Below are 19,101 nucleotides of genomic sequence, written 5' to 3'. Positions count from 1 at the left end.
ATTCACTTTATAGCCGCGGAGGCTGCAGGAAAAAAATAGATTATGATCTTGCAACCGCATGCACAGCTAGGAATTCTGGGCCTCATGTCAACAGCTCACTCCAGACCTGAAACAATAAATATCTAATCCCTGTCATGTTACAGGGCCCCTGCGCCGCTCTCGGCCCAATGAATCAATCAGGGTTTCCCCCATATAGGTGCCCCAGTCGGTGACACACGTAAAGGGAGTATTCAGTGGGATTTACAGATCCAATAACAAGATAAGTGAATGAAAGAGTTGGAGCTGTGCAAGTGTTTATTTGGATGGTTTTTGTGGAAGGAGGACTGGCAGCATGTTCAGTGTCTTGCTTAAATTCTCATGACATGTGTTTAGCGTGCACAGTTGTACAGTACCATCATAGGAATATGAGAAAAGACTAAATTGAAGAAAAGCCAATGGAGCTTGTGTAAAACCAACAGGGATGCCAAGTACAAAAGCAGCCTCATTTCCCATGATACCACCTCGGCCACTAGCTCCATTTGAGACAATATGTCACAAGGTTAAATGGCTTTGCTGAAACCTGTAGACAGTCATTCAGGGTCAATGAGTTTGACCGGAGGAGAAAAGCTCCTGTGATCACCTCAGCAACCTCTATTTTCCAGTAATGATACTACAATGACGGCTCACTGTTAGCCTTAAAAACAGGCTTTAGAGTTGCCATGTTTAGCTGTATTCTTTCAATGCCATGAGGTAACAAAACTCTCTTATTCCAGCTCCAACTACAGCGGTCAGGATGAAGGGTACGTCACGTAAGCCGAGGTTGACACTGAGATTAAAAATTCAATATAGGCCAAGTCACTCCATATCACAACCATCATATTTCAGCCACACTAATCAAATTCACCAGCATGACCTCTGGGGTATATTAAATGTGTATATAACATGTGTCATCCTTCAAATGTTTTGTGGGCGAGATATCCATCTATTCTGGTAAATACAGTGCAAAGGCGAGCCAGCAGCAGTCACAGTAGCTACAACAAATTCGCTCCCCATAAAAATGAGCAGTGGATGGATTTCAGCATGCAGCTTGCCAGAACCACGGGAGGGAGACTAAATGATTATGTTACAACAACACCGCTCCAGCTCTCAGAAATCAACAATCAGGGTCTAGGTAGGATATTGCGGCCGAGCAAAATTAAAGGGGAGTAAGAGCGAGACAGACCGAGGGAGGGAGAGTGGGAGGCAGATTTTATGGAGATCATCAGAGGCTGCAAGCGTGTTTGGTTGTTTGTCTCTAATTGTGCCGTAAAGTGAAGCAACCAGCAACTAGCCTGGCCCGGAATTCATGCAATCTCTTCATGAGCTGACGCGAAGAGGAGGCAATAGAAAGATAAGCTGCTTCTGTGTCCACACATCTATGACAGACTGATCCTGTGCAGAATACAACCTGTCAATCAAACTCTGCCTTTTCAACACACCAAAAGTTTAAACCCCCAAATGACAACACTTCCTCTCAACGTTTAGTGTTGCACCACTTGGGATGTAAAGAAAAAAAAAAAGCACTACGCAGGGGCCCGGAAAGGGTTAACTGGCAGTAGGTTGAGCCTAATGCAGATTGTCAGGGAGATAAGATTACCAGTTAGGGTGATGGTTAATGGAAGCCACCACAGCCCTCCACTGACAGCTAACAGGAAAAGCAAGAGCAGGGTCTGACCACGGTCACACAAACGCACCCTTTCAGACGGTCTCAGCGACACAGGTTTGACCCACTGTCACGGTCAATCAGATAAGGTCAATGCGCATCTTCTAAACTGACTTCACAACTTCCCTCCATCTTAAATAATGTGAGAAAGTCAGTCATCTATTAACTTGCACAGACTGTTGCACAGCAGCAGTTCAGTCTTCCTGGGTCGCTGCAGAGTTGTCAAGTGTGACCCACATCAGTTTGAAAATGCTAAAAGACAGAAAAATATTCAGAGAGAAGAAGATCCATCACCTAAAGCAAAATGTAAAACATGGCTCAATTTCCAAGACACCTCAGGCAAGAAAGATTCACAAGTTTCACAGACCACAATTTGATTTAAAACCATATTACACTTGTTCACAGAAAGAAGAAAAATCATAGCAAAGCCATAAGTGATGAGACAGTTTTTATAATGCAAAATAGGTCTGTAGATATTTGATATATAAAATATATATACACAATATTGACTGACTCATTTTTCGCTGACACAAAATGTGTAAATTCCCACATCTTAAACTCCCACGTACGGAGTATAATGTACAAAAAAATGTGAGATTAAAAGCACAAAAGAAAAGCAGCATGTGCTTAAACTCAAAAACACCAACTGCCAAACTAGCATCTATGCTGAAGTACACTCCATTCACAACGCAACACAACCGCTCATTTACTACTCACCTACACCTCACAGTGCTACATCCAAAGCCTATTTTCTTTGTATACTGCTGTGTCCAACATCTTAAGCCCTTTTAAAGCCTCTGTTTGTGTGTGTGTGTGTGTGTGTGTGTTGCTGTATGACTGCAGATTACACTGTAGCCAGAGAACGTTATGAAACAAAGCCAGGGCTTAGGCAAGAGAGTTCCTGCTTTGGGACTTGTATTGCAGGCTCACTCCCTGCTACAACCACTGGCAGAGGCAATTAAGAAATGATTTTCACCTCGCAGTTTGGGACAAAACCCTTGTACCTCACCCTTTCACCATACTATCGCACACAAAGGCAAATTCTTCGAGGTCTGAGGGGCCCATTGAAGAGAAGGGAGGTAAAGACTGACAAGAGTATAGGTTACGGGCAGAGGAAAGGGAAGAGATGGCATGAAAAGAGGAAAGAAAAGATGTGCTTAAAAGTGAAGGAACATGCAGCGTAAGGAGAGGTAGAGTGGAAAGCATAACAGTGTCAGAAAGAGGTGAATAATGGCATTGGTACAGTGGAAACCAAGAATGAAGGTGATGCATGAGGGGCGATTACATGGCGTCAGCTGAGCCAGCAACCTACTGAAGATCAAGGCGCCCACACGCTTGTAGCAGACTGTATCACTGCTAGTTGACGCCCGAGGGATAGCTGAACAGGAAGTGAAATAAATTAATTTAGAACCTCATACCTGCCCGAGCTCAAGCTACAATGCTTGACCAGGCGTTTGCATCATTGATGTTTATATCACTGGTTTGATTTTGAATCACCGTGCTAGCTGCTAGTCATCTAGTTATCTTTGTTACTGGATAAAATCTGTCTGACTGAGTGTTTCAAGTTAATTCATTAATGTTACAGTCAGTAAAACAAACCAAATTGATTGAGCGAGATATAGAATTTCCCACACACACACATTATGCCAGAAAGATTTGTTAAACTTCAGTCGAAACTCCAGTTCACCATCAGACATGCACCTCACATGCAGGGTTAATGTTACTGGTTCCAGCTTTTCCTGAACCTTTTCATTCATGAACAAATCCAACCTATAAGTAATACTATATCTGAGGTATAAAGACAATCTTTTATGGTCTGCTAAAATATGCATGGTCGATCTCTTCTTCTTTATTGTAGCTTTAAGAGGTGAATTATGTGCTCCAACCAACCAAATCACAACAACAACACACTGGAGTTTTCTCACAGATCTCTAATTTTACCAGATAGTTTTAGTTTTATGCATTGAGACCCTAAAAACCCTAAAACAATTGAGTTGAATGCAATATTTAGTTCTACTTTAGGAATGAAAACAGAAATTTTAAAAAAAAAAAATGTTAGGAATGGAAAGGTCATGATGGAATCTCGTGATAAAAGTGAAACTGTCTGCAACATTCACCACGTTTTTTTTGTGGTTCATGATCAACACGTAATCATTTAGTTTGAAGTATTTGGGTGTCAACTAACATGCATAAGGTACTTTGACTCAGAACTCTTCAAGTCATAGCTACAATGTTCCAGACATACACACACACTGCTCTTCCATAAGTACATCTACAGTAAATCTACACGCTACTGTTTGGTTCTAGTCATTTGTGTTAATACATCTGGCTGATTCAGTTGTTGTAAATCAGTATAACGTACAATAAATATATGTATCACTTCTTGGGGAGCAAGAGAGGAATTAAAACTGGAATTAAAAACAACTGTCATAAGTGGATAAGTGGTATGACTAATATGAAATTCCACTCTTGATTTCTGCGACTGAATGACGGGGTTATTTGTTCAAAATGAAAATGATTCTCAATAATGGCACCATAAACGATTTACTGTCAGGAAATAGGCCGCTATCATGAATTGTGAAAGTTTACCGGTTTCTTATGACTCTTACAGTTTACGGAATACATCACAACATCTGGGTAATACAAAACAAGAAACAGTATTTACAAAAAAGCGCAATTTCTATTATCAGCTTCAAAGACTTAACTTTGTAAATTTATACTTCTAAAACGATTTCTAGGGGGGGAAAAAAAAACACTACATACCAAGTTTGGGAGATAAAATCTCCCCTCTCGAATTTTTCAGTTTCGCAGTTTTACACCTGATTTCTCTGACTCACATGATTGCAAGACAGATCTAGTAACTTCCCCACAATGCAGCCAGGAACCAGATGCTCCAACAACAATTTTACTTAACTCTTTAATCTAGTTCCACACCCTCATGTGCTGGGCCTAAAACAAAAAGGAAGACATGCTTGACTCGCTCAGAAACCTTGTCAGCATGTCAGTTTCTATAGAAACCTCAGGGTGGGAGGTATAAGTCCCCCTATTCACAGACGCGTAACCCCCCCCCCCCCCCGCCCGCCCCCCCCCCCCCCCCCCCACACACACACACACACACACACACACAAAGCCATAGAGGAGAGCGTAAAGCGGTCAGGGGGGTATACTTTCGTCACCATGGTAACTTCCTGCTAGTTGGCTCTCAAATTATGTTTATCCAGAGTTTGTTTCCACATTACTCAATTCAATGTGTGAAAGTGAGCATGCGTCTGTGACAGTCGGGCTGGGAATCAACCAGTGGTTAGCTCATTTCCGATCCACATTCTCAAACAATTAAATCTAGAAACAGCGAACGCCTGCATCGGCCTTTGAGGTGTGCTTTTCCAGGAGCCGCATTTCGTAGAGCCAGTCATTACAACAGAGTCGAGCAGAAAGGCCTCCCGTTTACCGCCGTCACTATAAATATTCCACTTGAGATGGTGCCTAATTTGATTATTTCTATCTTCTAGGATTTCTTCTCCTTGACGATCACAGGTTGTGAATTCCAGAGCTGGCCCTCTGCCCCCGGGCCTCGCGATGTTTGATCCAGGGCCAGGGGAGGCCGGCCAGACATTCAGCCCAGACTCTGGCGCCCTTCCCTCAGTGTACCATGCACTATAGCTCCCTGCTGTGAGGCCTGGAGGAAATCACACAGCCAGAAGAATTGTAAAAGCCCTCATCTATTGAGCCGAGGTTAAAACAGGGGAACAATACCTTCGACTCACGCTCTGCTTCTCTCTGTGGAGAAACTTAAAAAGCACCTATTGCTTAAAAAAAAAAAAACTCAATGAGTTAAAAAAAAAGAAGGAAAAATCCATATTCCTTTCCCAGCTTATCAATTCATACCTTTTTCAGAACACTTTCCATTTATAGGAGTAAAATAAGAACAACCCCCAAGGACACCCTTCAAATGCTTCACATAAGATTAAAATGAAGAAACCTTTAAACAGAGTATCACAGCAAAGTCAAAAAAATTACAATCAAAAAAACTAGACTCAAACACAGAAAATTCTTTATATCAAAATTTAAAGAAGGCATAAGAGAAAGGTTTACCAAGTGCCCCATGACAACCGCAGAGGGCCAGACTATACGTGTGCACACATGTTAGTATGTTATGAGTGCATGTCTGGCAGGGTGCTGCTGGAGGGGGCTAATTCACACAGACGCATCATATCAAACTGGAGAGGATTCCAAAGTTTCCTTTGGCAGGCCACATCAAAACAAAGCAGATGGAAGAATGCAAGATGTCAACTGAACGGGGGAATCAAAAAAGAGCTGCAAAACAGCCTAAACATGTCGCTGAGAAGTCTGATCTTTTAAACAGATGATTATCACTTGCAGAACACACTCCTTGTAAAAAAAAAAAAAAATTAACAACCATGCATCAGCTTCTCCTCCTCTGCAACTAAAGGGCAATTTCACAGCTCGCTCAGGTGAAAATAGCCCCTCTTCTGAAATCCTTTCTGCAGTAGTATCCTACAGAAAGCTCCCAACACCTCTTTCCTCTCTTCGTAGCTGTGCTGATGAGTTAAGAGGGAGGAGGTGAGAGAGACACAGTGGAAGAGAGTCTATTACAAGGCAGGATGGAGTTGGGGGGGTGTGTGTGTGATGTGTTTCTTGTAACATTTGGAGAATGGAGGTGTGGGATGGATGAGAAGAGAGTGTGTGTATATTCACCTGCATATCAACTAAACCATTTATTCGTCTTCCTCTTACAGTCCCTGAACGCCCACCGCTACCCCCCGATTCCTCCTGTTTTCTCACATAAGAGCCGACAAGGGAACCAGCATGTCCGACAACTCAGCAGCGACAGAGACCCCTTCCCCCAACCATGTTTCAGCAGGAAAACATGCTCTTGTCCAGCCCTTTAAATACAGTTTGGAAGGCGTAATTGTTGCCAGTGTCGGCCAGATGCAGTTAACACCTTCTTCTGTAACCAGTCGTTTTACCCTAAATCAGTCAGAAATCATAAGATTTACACCCGCTTGAATCAGTAAGCTTTGTATAAAACCTCTTTACCCCATGCCACATCTACTTCTTCCTTTTTTTTTGAAAATCATTCTGTGAGGGCTGAAAAGTAGAGATTAGGCAGCAACAGTGGTCACCCAGCCACTTTGCTCCACTGGCTCATTACTCCCCCGGTTAGGGGGTGGAGGGTGGGGGTGGAGTCTGCCATCCTGAATTAAGGCCTCCCTCATGAGGGGCCAAACGCTCGGTGAAAAGGGTTGCATTCAAGAGCTCTTTAACAGAGGGAAGGTCACTGTTCCATAACTAGCCACGCATGTTGGAGAGCCACAAATGGCTACAGTAGAAAAATAAAATAAAATAAAAAAGGGGCTAATGACTGTGAAAGATTTAAAAAAAAAAAAAAAAAGTTACCACTGGAAAATACTCTCATGAGAGATTAAATGAGAGAGCGATTCATCGGCCAAGGCAGCTCTGTGCCAAAGAGGACCTGAATAGAGCGGCCGGTGGCTTGTTGGCAGAAAGAGACAAACTGCTGTATCATAAAAAGAATGATTCATAGATTACCGCACTTGGTAGAAATCTTATGAGACTATAACGCATAACAAGAGCAGTTATGAATGTACACTGACTGGTGAAACCGAAGAGGATTCCCGGACTGAACTCTGATGATACAGTATAACCAGCTATCTTCACGGAAAATATGATATGTCAGCATATATCATTACAGAAAGCTTGAGGATTTCCTAATCTTAGCACCATAGTCTAGAAATTTTGTGACGCTGCATTTGACCTTTTGCTGTCTGCCGTACGTTTGACAGCAAAACTGTGATATTCTAGGTAGAAAGAGAGGGAGTAATGAAGGATCGATACCAACTGAGCCCCTGCTCTGTTGCTTCATCCCTCGAGGCTTAATTCACTGGATGTTTAAAGACGACAGAGTCACAATAGGGGATCAGATGGGATTGACCACAGGATGAAAATGTGAGGAGTGTTTATTAAACTGATGTAGTTGAGACGAACAGAGGAGAGAAGGAGAACAGAGATCGGTCAAAGGGGTTGTCTGTGAGACATAAACGTAATGATCATTAAAAGCTGACGCTGCTCTGCTGCAGTAGTTTGGGGAAAAAAGGCTGGAAAACAACCTAACACCTCCTCTTTCAGCTTTTCAGAGCTTAAATAAAAGCCTGGGGCTAAGCTGAATTTTGAACTAGAAACAGAAACACCTAGAGATTATTTGGTGCGTTTCTTTAAAAACAGAAATACATTTACAGCAATGCTTGGCGAACGATATGGTAAATAATGAAGAAAAATCAAGTAAATTGCTTTCTTTCTTTCTACTACAACTGAATGTCCTTCATGGACCTCTTTAAAGCCTGCAAGGCCAAAGCAAAGACAAAGCTAAAGTGTTGATTCAGCTTCATAGGGATCCTGAACAGATAAGCCACTCACTTATTCACACACACACACATGCATGAGTGAGTATGTGTGTTCACGTACACAAACACACACACGCACACACACACACACACACACACACACACACAGCCTCTCAGGGCCTGACCAGCTGTCTCACTCCCCCATCTCCATCCAAACCTACAGGGGCAGGAGGATATAAATCACTCGAATGAAGACGCACACGGACGAGAACGCAAGTGGTGTACGTGACACACACAAACAGACACACACACACACACACACGCCCCTTTCTGCATTGGCTCTCCACAACTGCACTGTGTCCAAACATGCCTCGTGTCCAACTACTGGAGCATTTACTGCACAACACACCTACTAAAGGATTTACACACACACACACACACACACACATTGCTCATGACAAACACAGATATCGTGTAACAAAGACAGTCACACCCAGTTTTATGTCACTACTCCTGCAAATATCCAAAGCTGCTGATACGCGCAAGATGCCTCGTAAGGTTGGTCTGAAAACCAGTTTATCTCACCTACTGTCGGCAGGTGCACACCTACAGACCTTTGCCTGTGTGTGTGTGCATGTGCGAGTGTGAGTGTGTGCTGGTGCTAGCAAGAGCCGGAGATTGTGTTCAATGCCAACAGCTGATAAGAGAAAAGGTCATATTGCATAACAGGAGTTTGTGCTGCGTGTGTGACATAATGCCGTAGAAAGCAGATGCAGAGAAGAAGAAGAAGAGGGAGGCACAGAGTGTAAAGGGTAAACACAGAGTCTGTATTTATGTCAGAGAAGAGAGCTGAGCTGTGATGCATTTGGCCGCTGAACATCCTTCGCCGGTCCAAATCTAAGCCGGCAGCGCCTGTAATGATGCAGTAAACTCTCTGTTGGCAAAGCGGACTCTATTTAAGCAAAAAAAAAAGAAAGAAAGAAAGAAAAAACAGAGCCTTCTCCTCATTTCAGCACTAACTTAATAAATGCATAAATAAATAAGACGGAATTTAAAAAGGCCTGGGTAGCCAACTTCACTCCCAGAAATTTCTTCTGGCAGTGTTTGTCGAGTCTGCAGGCCCTGCGAGGGGAAAGATGAAGCCAAGGGGATGTGAGGCTGGGCCTGCAGCGTGGGAAGGCTTCCTCCTGTTTAGGAGGGGACGCATAAACTAAGCCTGGTGATGTTCACATACCTGCCAAACTTCAGAGCATCAAAAATGTGTCACTAATACAAGCAGAGATCGGGCAGAACACATATGCGTGTGCTTTGATGTTTAACGTTTTCTCTGCTTGGTGTGACTGACTCTCACACAGTCACTGATTCTAATGTGTGCAAATTGGTGATAATCTTCATCAGGACTTTTATGTTCTTGGCAGTTACTTTTATGCCATGCTGATACAGTTTGGCAATAAAATCAAAGTAGCCCTGCTTTTATTTTTCCCAACTGGTGAACAGACAACAATAAAGCGGAATAATGTTATTTTCAAAGTAAGAACTATTATCCTCTGTTGCTTTTTGTTCAATCTTATCCCTGTAACATCCCGCTGGTTTCAAACTTGAAGCACTCGTCACTTTACACTCTGCATGGTAGCACATTTGTGAAAAAAAAAACTGACAAAATGAAGCAAAAGCAAAGCATGTATGCAAAGCACTTTTATCTTTTACCGTAGTGCCTTTTACATGCGCCACGTGGAACGTAACCATAGTGAACGTAGTAAAATAAACAGGCAGTAAAACTTTTCTTTCGCCACAGTACACTTTGGTTTGCCATGGTATCCATAGTGACAGAGGGGTTGCAAAGTGAACCCTGCCATGTTGCACACGTGAGGAGAAGGGAGCTTATGAAAGAAGAATTTGCATTGAAACATAAGGTTAAATGAAGCGCATTGAGGCTCAGGCACGGTGAAAAAACAACCCTGTGACCCTCTCTTCATGGTCCTACATGAGGCCCACATTTCATTTGGACAGCCCAAGAACGAGAGCGAGACAGAAAGACAGGGAGAGACGGAGATAAAGAGAGGAAAAGGAGGAGAGGAGGGGGAGAGTCTGTGCCTTTGCACTCCCCATTCTGCCCCTGCTCTCTATTTTTGTTTCCTCTTTTTGTGCACGCTCAACACACACACTCACAGTGCAGTGGATTTTCAACTTGGCCCTCATCAGTTGTGCGCCTGATGAAACAAACACTGACAGCCTCTTTACATTTGTAAAGGCCCCTGCAGCAGCTGTGCTTGTCCCACACACACCATGCGTGCACACAAACATGCACTCACACACACACAACCTTTGAATCAGAGGCCTAGGCCCAGCTGGGGCCTACAGGAAGAGCCGACTCTGCACAAAATGGCCCTGGCTGCATTGAGCTGCACTCGGCTGTGCTCTCCTGCTACCCTGGCTTACACGCATTCACAAACACACACACACACACACACACACACAGCGTGTGTCATGTTTCGTTAGACAGAACAACACTGCCACACATTAGTGCTTGAGACCTCAGTCATTACATAGCCTTTACCTCTCAACCGCTGGCTTGAAAGGCAACAACAAAAAAGAAAATAAACCTGCAGAAATTAAGTTTTCATCACTGAACTGGAAGCAGACAGAAAGTATGTTCACGTTGTTCTGCAGTGACACACACAACCTGAAATCAGTGACAGGGCAATTTTGTGTTTCTTTTTGGCTCTGTTGACTAATGTTTATAATCCTAGTGGAAAATAATTATTGCCTTGCTTGTTTGGTTTTATTAAGGACTCATCCCCCTATTTTAAATCATTTTATGACCAGCAGATTTTAATATCACTCGCAGATAGCGTGTGTTTGTTGGGTGCAGGAGGTGGGGGTGGAGGGGTAACAACTCACACTCATGTTTCAGGGGAAATGGTTAAGCCAAGCATGTATAATTGTCTTACGCTAATTAGGGGGAGGGTGGATGGGGAGCAGAGGGTGGAGAGGGAAGGAGGGGGGACACTAAGGGCCAAGAGTCCTGTCTCAAAGCCTGGAGGGGGGGCCGGAGGATCTGGTCTCCTCCAGGTTATTGCATGTTTGCGAGCCCATTTTGGTCTGAACCAGACACTACGCATGCTGCGGAAAACACATGACAGATGTGACACACACACACACACACACACACACACACACACACACACACACACACACACACACACACACACACACACACACACACACACACACACACACACACACACACACACACACACACACACACACACAGGACTGAAACGTGCATCCTGCAGTCGGGCACACGGCCACACCATTTCCCCCAGCCTTGATGCTCTGACTCTAGTTCTAATTATACAACCACGTTATGAATAGAACAAATAAAAAAAGCCCATCCAGTTTTAGAAAGTGTGACACTGCTGGCCACTGTATAATGGCTGGATTTTAAACGGGGACTTTTTACTCAGTTACTCATGATTTCTATGGTACATCCTGTTTCCTCAATTCAGGGAGAGACCGACAAACAACGTGATTGGATCAAATGCTTGTTATCTTTTGCAGTGCTCAATCACTTCTTCAGCACACAGCAGAAAAGCACGAGTAGTGACAATGAATGTGACTGAAACTACTCGGTCACGGTCAGAGAAGGATTCTGTCATTGATGAATATAAAAAGTCACGAGGAGATATTAACTGCTGCTGCAGAATACATCAAGTAGAAATGTTGCAAACCACTGAGCTGCAGTTTGAGTAACTTTCTCTGCTATTTTAAACATCCGTCTGTCTGAGAAGCTGCTTTCCAATAAATAAATGCAGATGCCAATACATTTCAGCACATTGAGCTACTGACACTGACCATAAGAAGTCATGCAGATGCAATCAAGCTTGTTGTCTTCCAAAATAAAACCCTGCACCATAAAAAAGTCACTCTAAAAGCGTCAAATTAAAAGCTCAACTCTAATTGTTTTTCTGTTTATTCAGACATTCACCAGGCCTTGTGCAGCTGTGAGGCAAACGGAAAAAGTTCTTGAGGAAAATTGCAATTCAAACTAGTATAAATACTCCTCCTGTGCTTACACTGCTCTGTAATTCTTTACACTTGTTGAGGGAAACATAAAAAGCCCCCACAGCTGAATGAAGAGGAAATCTCGTGAACGCATGGCAACAAACCTCTTTGTGTTTGACTGTTCACTCGCTCACACAAACCTGTTGCTCAGTTTTGCACCAAAAAACGCCTCAAAACACAAAGCTTAATGGGATGAAATGTTTTGTTTTGGATGCATTCAGTTGCAAAACAGTTCCTCAGAGACACTGCACATGGTGGGGTAGGTGGATAGGTAGGTAGGTGTGGGAGGAGGTGGGAGAGATGGAGGGGCTTGGGTCATTGCAAGACATGAGATGCTTCGTGCAATTAAACGCAACAATGTGCCCATGAGGTGCCTGACGATAATTCACAGGACATGAGAGAAGAAGTGCAACAAACTTTAAAGCCCAAACACCGAGGAGGGTGGAGTGGGGGGCAAGCACACTTTGCACGATTAAAAGCGTGAATGTGCACAATTATTAACGCACTAAACCGAAGCTGTGCGACGAAAAGCCAGGACCGGGCTGAAGTATTCCGTTTCACAGCCCCCCTTCCCCATAAATTCAGCAGTGTTACTTGCAGAAAGAAAATGGTCGCTTCATACATGAGCCTCTGCAATGCGACTGAACACAGCCTGCTTTTAAAAAAAAAAAAAGAAAAAAGAAGCCAGAATCGTGCAGAAACAGCCGAGCAGTGTTGCTGTTTAATGGGAATTCGGCGGTGAGCTAAGCCCCCCTGTAGTCTCGCATTTAAAAACAAAACAAAACAAAACGGAGTTATCCCTCAGCTGCTGCAATATGTGCTCGTTCTCAGAGGTCACACGGAGACCTGCAGCATTTACATCAGCGACTTCACGTGTGCAAGTGTTAAATGGCAAAAGACACAACAAGAGGAAGAAAACCCCTGCGACCGGTTTTGCTCAAGTGCTGTTGAAATTGAATGAATATGCTGAATCGCATGACCCCCTTTTCCTGCTGCTCTCACTCTTGATGGAGAAAATTAAAGAGCCACAACGAGAGAGAAAAAAAATAAAGAAAATACGCCACACCGACACCCCCCAAAACAGCACACAACCGCTTCGGCACGGGGACAGCAGGAACGTGGGGTTGAGATATTCTCCAGATAAGAGCTCAGTTTGAGATGAAAACGCTCAGCATGGGACGAAATGGAAGCCGAAATAGCTGAGCCATGGCCGACAGGCTCGTCTTCACGGCTCTGAATAGCAAAGAGAGAAACGAGGGGGAGCGAACAAAAGCCTCTTTTCTGGAAACTGTGGTGCCAAGTGTTTTAATTTCAAACCTTTTCCAGCTCGCAGAGACGTGCTAGCATCCCCCCCCCTTTCCAAAAAATAACAAGTGAAGCTATAAAAAAAAAACCCTCCACCTCAATGTTCAAATAGCTTAAAACATGTCTGGTGTCGAAGAAAACGTTGCAACACAGACATTGAATAAACATTGCTGTCTCTTTAAATGAACAAAAAAAAAAACAAAAAAACAAAAAAAAAAACGTGTAATGTGTAACAACATAGGTGGATACATTTTATATCGGGGCTAAATAGTGCACAAGCTGCCGGCTGGTAACCTTCACAGTCCGTGATGAAAGTTTATGCATTTTCATCGAACTTGAATAAAGCGACGAGCAAAAAAACATTGATAGCAAAATACAAGGCTGTACTCACGTATTTCTTTTGAATGATATTCCTCTTAGGTCTTTCCTTGCTCATTATGCAATCCCACCAAAAAAGAAATGTTTGGCTATAGAGAGAATGGCCACATGAATTTCTTTCTTTGACTCTCGCCTCTCCCGGAGCTCCACCAAACGACGATTTAAATCCCCGGCTCTGTAAGGAAAAGCTTGCTGGCTTTGCAGAATCCTCCCCTCGGTGTTTTTTCCCCCTTAAAGTATTCGGATATAAATCCACAACAAAAACAAAAAAAAACAACAACAAAAAAAATAAACACTCAAGGGTCGACGACGAACAGAGACGCACTGGACCCAAACTCAGTTGGGGATAACATAGTCAAAACACAACAATAAGTTCCATTCGGCCGAACAGCTCGGCTCTCTGCGCACTCACTCCCGGCTCTTTTCAAATGCATGAATATGGTTGAGGTGATGGCAACGCGTTACATCTTGCTCGAGGCGAGGACACGGGCGACGAGATGAATAAATAAAATTAAAAAATAAAACGTTAGGTAGGCTGTCGCGTCTTCTTTTCTCTCTGTCTTTTTTTCTGAGCCGGAGCCTGCGGTCGTCGGTAGAGCTCTCCAGCGGCACTGCTCTGCTGACTGAGAGCAGCTCCTTTCTTCCCCAGCCTCAGCCTATCACGTCCCGCAGCACGCAGCGGCAACTTTAAAATCCCTCTGAGACGGCCCCGAAACACCAGACAGCAGCAGATCACCCCGAAGCATGCTCCTTTACGGTGTTTATCCTTACTCTAACTCTGCTGATCTTACACATGATGTCGTCCATGTTCGTTTATGGACTTACAGTATAGAGATCCACCTTTTTGGGTCGAAATCAGTGGCAGTTGTTGGTAATCCAGAAAGGCAGATGACTGATATTTAGAACAGGTATGCATTAAATGTAATGTTTTAAAAGCATGTTATAGCAGAGAACCCCTCACTCATAACCAGGCTTCTTACTTTGTGACGATCAGCGTATGTTTGTCTGTCCGTCTGTTATTTCATCTGTGTGCAACATTACTCAAAAACGGATCAACGGATTTGGATGAAATTTTCAGGGAAGGTCAGAAATGACACAAGGACCACCTCATTAGATTTTGGCAGTGATGCGGTTTATAGTCTGGATCCACGGATTTGTTAAAGATTTCAGTATCAGTGCAAGATAGCACGTAATCACTGTTACTGGGTCAATATATAATTGCAGGACTTTTTGTAACATAGTTGACAGGTATCATAGTTGACATTTTTGCTGTTTTCAGGCCGAAAATCAACATGGCCACCTAGAACCAAACACCACATGGTATTTTTACACAAAGATTCTTCTAAAATATTATACATACAATTGAGTAAAATTGAAATTGAAAGTTATTTATGAAGATATTGTAGTAAACCTGTTGACATGCCATAAATCCACACTTGACTCACACACTACTTTATATCAAATAACTCAGAAAGCCTTGGAGTCTGGCCAGTCTTTTCTTCAGGAGGAAATGACATCATGTGGAGCAGGTTATGTGATCTGGAATTAACACACTTCCTTGAGAGGTGTTTTTGTAATGGCTAACTTAGCTGAAAGTGATTTCTCGGACACAGATACAATTTGTTATTTTCCATATAAAATTTGATATATTGCCAAAAAAGAAATATCTTAATCTGTCACCGTTCTATCACTTTTATTGCCCACTGAGGTCCATACTTCAAAGAACGATTAATTATTGTTTTTCAGACGCTGTTTTTAGATTAATCTGTGGCTGCCTTTTAGACTTTAGCCGTTAGCATAGCCTTATGGTACCTGTTCACAGGATCAGTCAATCTAACACTTTCCATTCATTGTCTATGTGAAACTACTCGCACTGATAGTGTCTCGTTGCATTTCTAGGGACAGGGCATCATGTTGCCTGTCTCGCTGCCCGCACCTCATTTGCATAAAGTAGCCTAGACCTCAACTTTATGCAAATGAGGGAGCGGAGGTCAGACGCCTTGCAAAACTTTCATAAAACTTCTCAGCTAGCCGTTGTTGAAAGAAAATGAGAACAGATTCAGCAACCTCAAATGTTTTCAGAAATATTTTTCACTGAACTGTTGCAATAAAAGTGAAAACTTGCGACCAAGCCACCATGTTCCTCTGACGCCTCTACAGGACTGAAGGTAACGCGCCTGTCATGTGACCCACTAGTTGCCCACTAGTGACACGCTTATCAAGCGTAGATTATAACTTGGCCACTAGCCATTAGCATGAGCTTAGCCACTGTGAAAGTAGCTAATTTCCTGCAGTCTTTGCTTGAAAGACATTTCTGAGACCACAGAGTCACAACAGGGAGCGTTGACTACATCAGACCTGAAATAGGGCATTTAATTTATCAATAACTGGCCAATAAAAATACTGATACCGATAATCGGAAAAATGCCAAGTATCGGCACAGTTATCGGCTGAGTCACTAATCGGTCTAATCTATTATAGTATGTTTATGCAGGATATAAATATAGTGATGTTGCTCTAAATGGTGGCTTTTAAATCCAGTAATACTAATTTTGGGGTTTAATGTTGCTGTGTCATTTTATGGAAACATGCATATTAACAATAAAGTTTATTTTCTTTTTATAATTATTATGATTTATTTTATGATGATTATTATTTTTCCTCTAGTACCACCAAGAGGTTCATGGTTTTTGAGTGAATCATCTGAACAACTGTTGGATGGACTTCCATGTAATTTGCTGTGACAGTCATGTTTTTCTCAGGAAACATTGTGAAACATTTGGTGATACCCTGACTTTTTGTCTAGCTCCATCATCAGGTCAAACTGTTAATTTATTCAATGCTTATTCACTCATTCATTCAGACTTTATTTAAACTTGCAGATACATTGACATAGAGGCCTCATTTACAATATAGTCAAAGATAAAATAAGATAATCCTTCATTAATCGCATAGTGAGGAAATTTTTAACAGTTGTAATTCAAGGGAAGATTATTAAAGTTAAGACCAAATTCCTGCATAATATTCTAATCAGTCACAGCTGTATATGTAACTTTGTGCTAATTAGAAAATGTTAGCGTAAAAACATGCTTTAAAAAAGGTGGCGAACTCACATGCAAAATTCCAGCATGTTTGCATTGTCTCTGCATACAAATGTTACCATTTAGCTCAAAGTACTGCTATGCCTTGAACTAGAGGTCTTATTACTTCAGTGTGCTGCTATAACCAGAGATTTTTTTCCGTGCTTTAATCCTGAATTTAATAGAAAGTCACCTTAGTTTTTTTAATTCAAATTTCCTAGTGTGATTGTTGATACGTTGCGTTTATGCTGCAGTTTTGAATTTGTGTCTTTTAAATCCCTTCTTAAAACACTTTTACCACAAAGCCTTTCCCGATTTTCCATGAGTTTTAATTGTCTTGAACTGTCTTTTTTATCTTTTTACTGTTCCTCTCATGGAAAGATATTTTATAGGTCTTTTACTTGTTATGTATTTTTACCTTACTACCAGCATTGGTCTTTATATAAATCATTTTTTTTCTGCTTCTAAACTTGATGATTCACTTGCTGCAGATGTGAAACACTTTTTAACGTGTTTTGAAAAGTGCTATATAAATAAAGTTTATTATGAGTAGTAGTAGTTTCACTCTCAGAATAGGCAAAAGGGGACAAAAAAGAAGGTAGGGGTTCCCAAGTCTTTATGCAAATGAAGGTCCCCAACCCCCACCCTTCACCACACACCCACAACTTCCTTCAAATCCCATGGTTAAACATTAAAGCACAGACTTACATTTTATTTTGAAATGTAGCGCTTTAAAGGCCCCATATGGGGGGAATTCATTTTGTTGTGATTTGTGGTTGTTAGAAAGTTGGAGGTGTGAAATAAAAGCTGTGAAGATATGAAGCTGTTTGCTTCTGCCATTCCTCAAGCATTCCCCATAATTAGTTAAGGCCAGTTCATGTTTTCGCATCCGTATACAGGCCAATAAGCGGACTGTGGTTCTTTTCATACAACAACGGTGCCGAGTTGGCCTGCTACATGGTCAGTTGCATTTATCCTCATATGGAACACTGACAAATACACAAAGCAACAGCTGCTAACAGTGTTTGTGATTATTCTTGAGGTGTACCAAGCACAGTTGGTAAATGTAGCACAGGATTTCTGGAGAAATTAGGACATCCATTGTCGCAAAGTTTGTACAAATCAAAGCTCTTTCAAAGTCTGCATCTACAACTTCAATTATAACCCAGATGGTCTGCATGGATCCTCTCAAATTTGGGTGGATGGTTTAATTTACATAATACATAACATTGCAGACCCGGAAAGCAAGAACTGACACCTAATTAAACAATAGTCATTGTATAGACAGAATGTTCTTCCTGAAGGGGGCAGGAACAGCAGCAGCTCATTGGTTTTTAGAGCAAAACAGCCAATCTAGAGCAGTCCTAAAACCAGAAGTTATAAAATCACGGTGAAATGAAGCAAGTGGCACAATATGGGACCTATAAGAAATCTTCCATATCTCTTTTGCTTAAAAAACATTTATATAGTTTTGTATAGGAATTTGAAAGCCAGAGTTATGTGGTGCTATCTTTAATTCTTTTTGCTCACACTGCATGGATCAGCTGCATCACTATATTTTCAGTGTCCAGCAAGAAAATAAATGATCTACAGACATATTTAGGTCTTATTAATTTTGCCTGAATTGTGGACTCATATGCATATTTGCTCGTATAATCAGGATTTTGTGTGATCCACTCTGCTATGAATGTTAGCAGACTGCTTGTCCTCTTCTCAGTAGGAGTGGGCTTGCTCTGTCATTACTCTAATGTACTGAGTGGGTCGGTTTGCTCTGCTTGAACCCGGGAGGCAGTTAAAGGTAATGTGTGTGTGTGTGTGTGTGTGTGTGTGTGTGTGTGTGTGTAGTGTTAAGATACAGTTACAGCCTTGTCTCCAGGGTATGACTTTGAAGAGAGCTCTAACTCTAGATTATTGTTTCATCAAGTAGCTTGTAATTCCTTGATGACCAGAACTAGTCAACTGCACCAAGACTGTTGGTCCAGAATGAGATATTTCAGGTATTGGATAGATCTCACTGGTTTGGTGATGGTTTTTTTTGTTTTTCATTTTTCTACATTCACCAAGCGGCTAACATTTTATATCTTCAATGCAGTGTCTATAAACATTTTTTTTTGATGGATTGCATTGCAATTTGTCATGTCATATATATCCATTGGTCCTGGTCTATGAATTTTAGTGACTTCTGCAATTTTTCTTCCAATACACACCG

General features: G+C 42.0%; 1 protein-coding gene across 2 annotated transcripts in view; it reads right to left on the bottom strand.

Moving 5' to 3' along the window:
• jarid2b (jumonji, AT rich interactive domain 2b) overlaps window positions 1-14,435 on the bottom strand; it is a 105,670-nt gene extending 91,235 nt beyond the window's left edge. For both annotated transcript variants that reach the window (XM_055017962.1, XM_055017963.1), the window contains exon 1: window positions 13,826-14,435. In XM_055017962.1, the coding sequence (XP_054873937.1) occupies window positions 13,826-13,870 (45 nt within the window). In that variant the 5' untranslated portion in view covers window positions 13,871-14,435. The remainder of the gene's footprint in view (window positions 1-13,825) is intronic.
• Between the last annotated feature and the right edge of the window lie 4,666 nt (window positions 14,436-19,101).

This window comes from Amphiprion ocellaris, chromosome 15 (genome assembly GCF_022539595.1).
Source record: "Amphiprion ocellaris isolate individual 3 ecotype Okinawa chromosome 15, ASM2253959v1, whole genome shotgun sequence".
NCBI lineage: Eukaryota > Metazoa > Chordata > Actinopteri > Pomacentridae > Amphiprion > Amphiprion ocellaris.
This window is presented reverse-complemented; position numbering and strand designations above follow the sequence as displayed.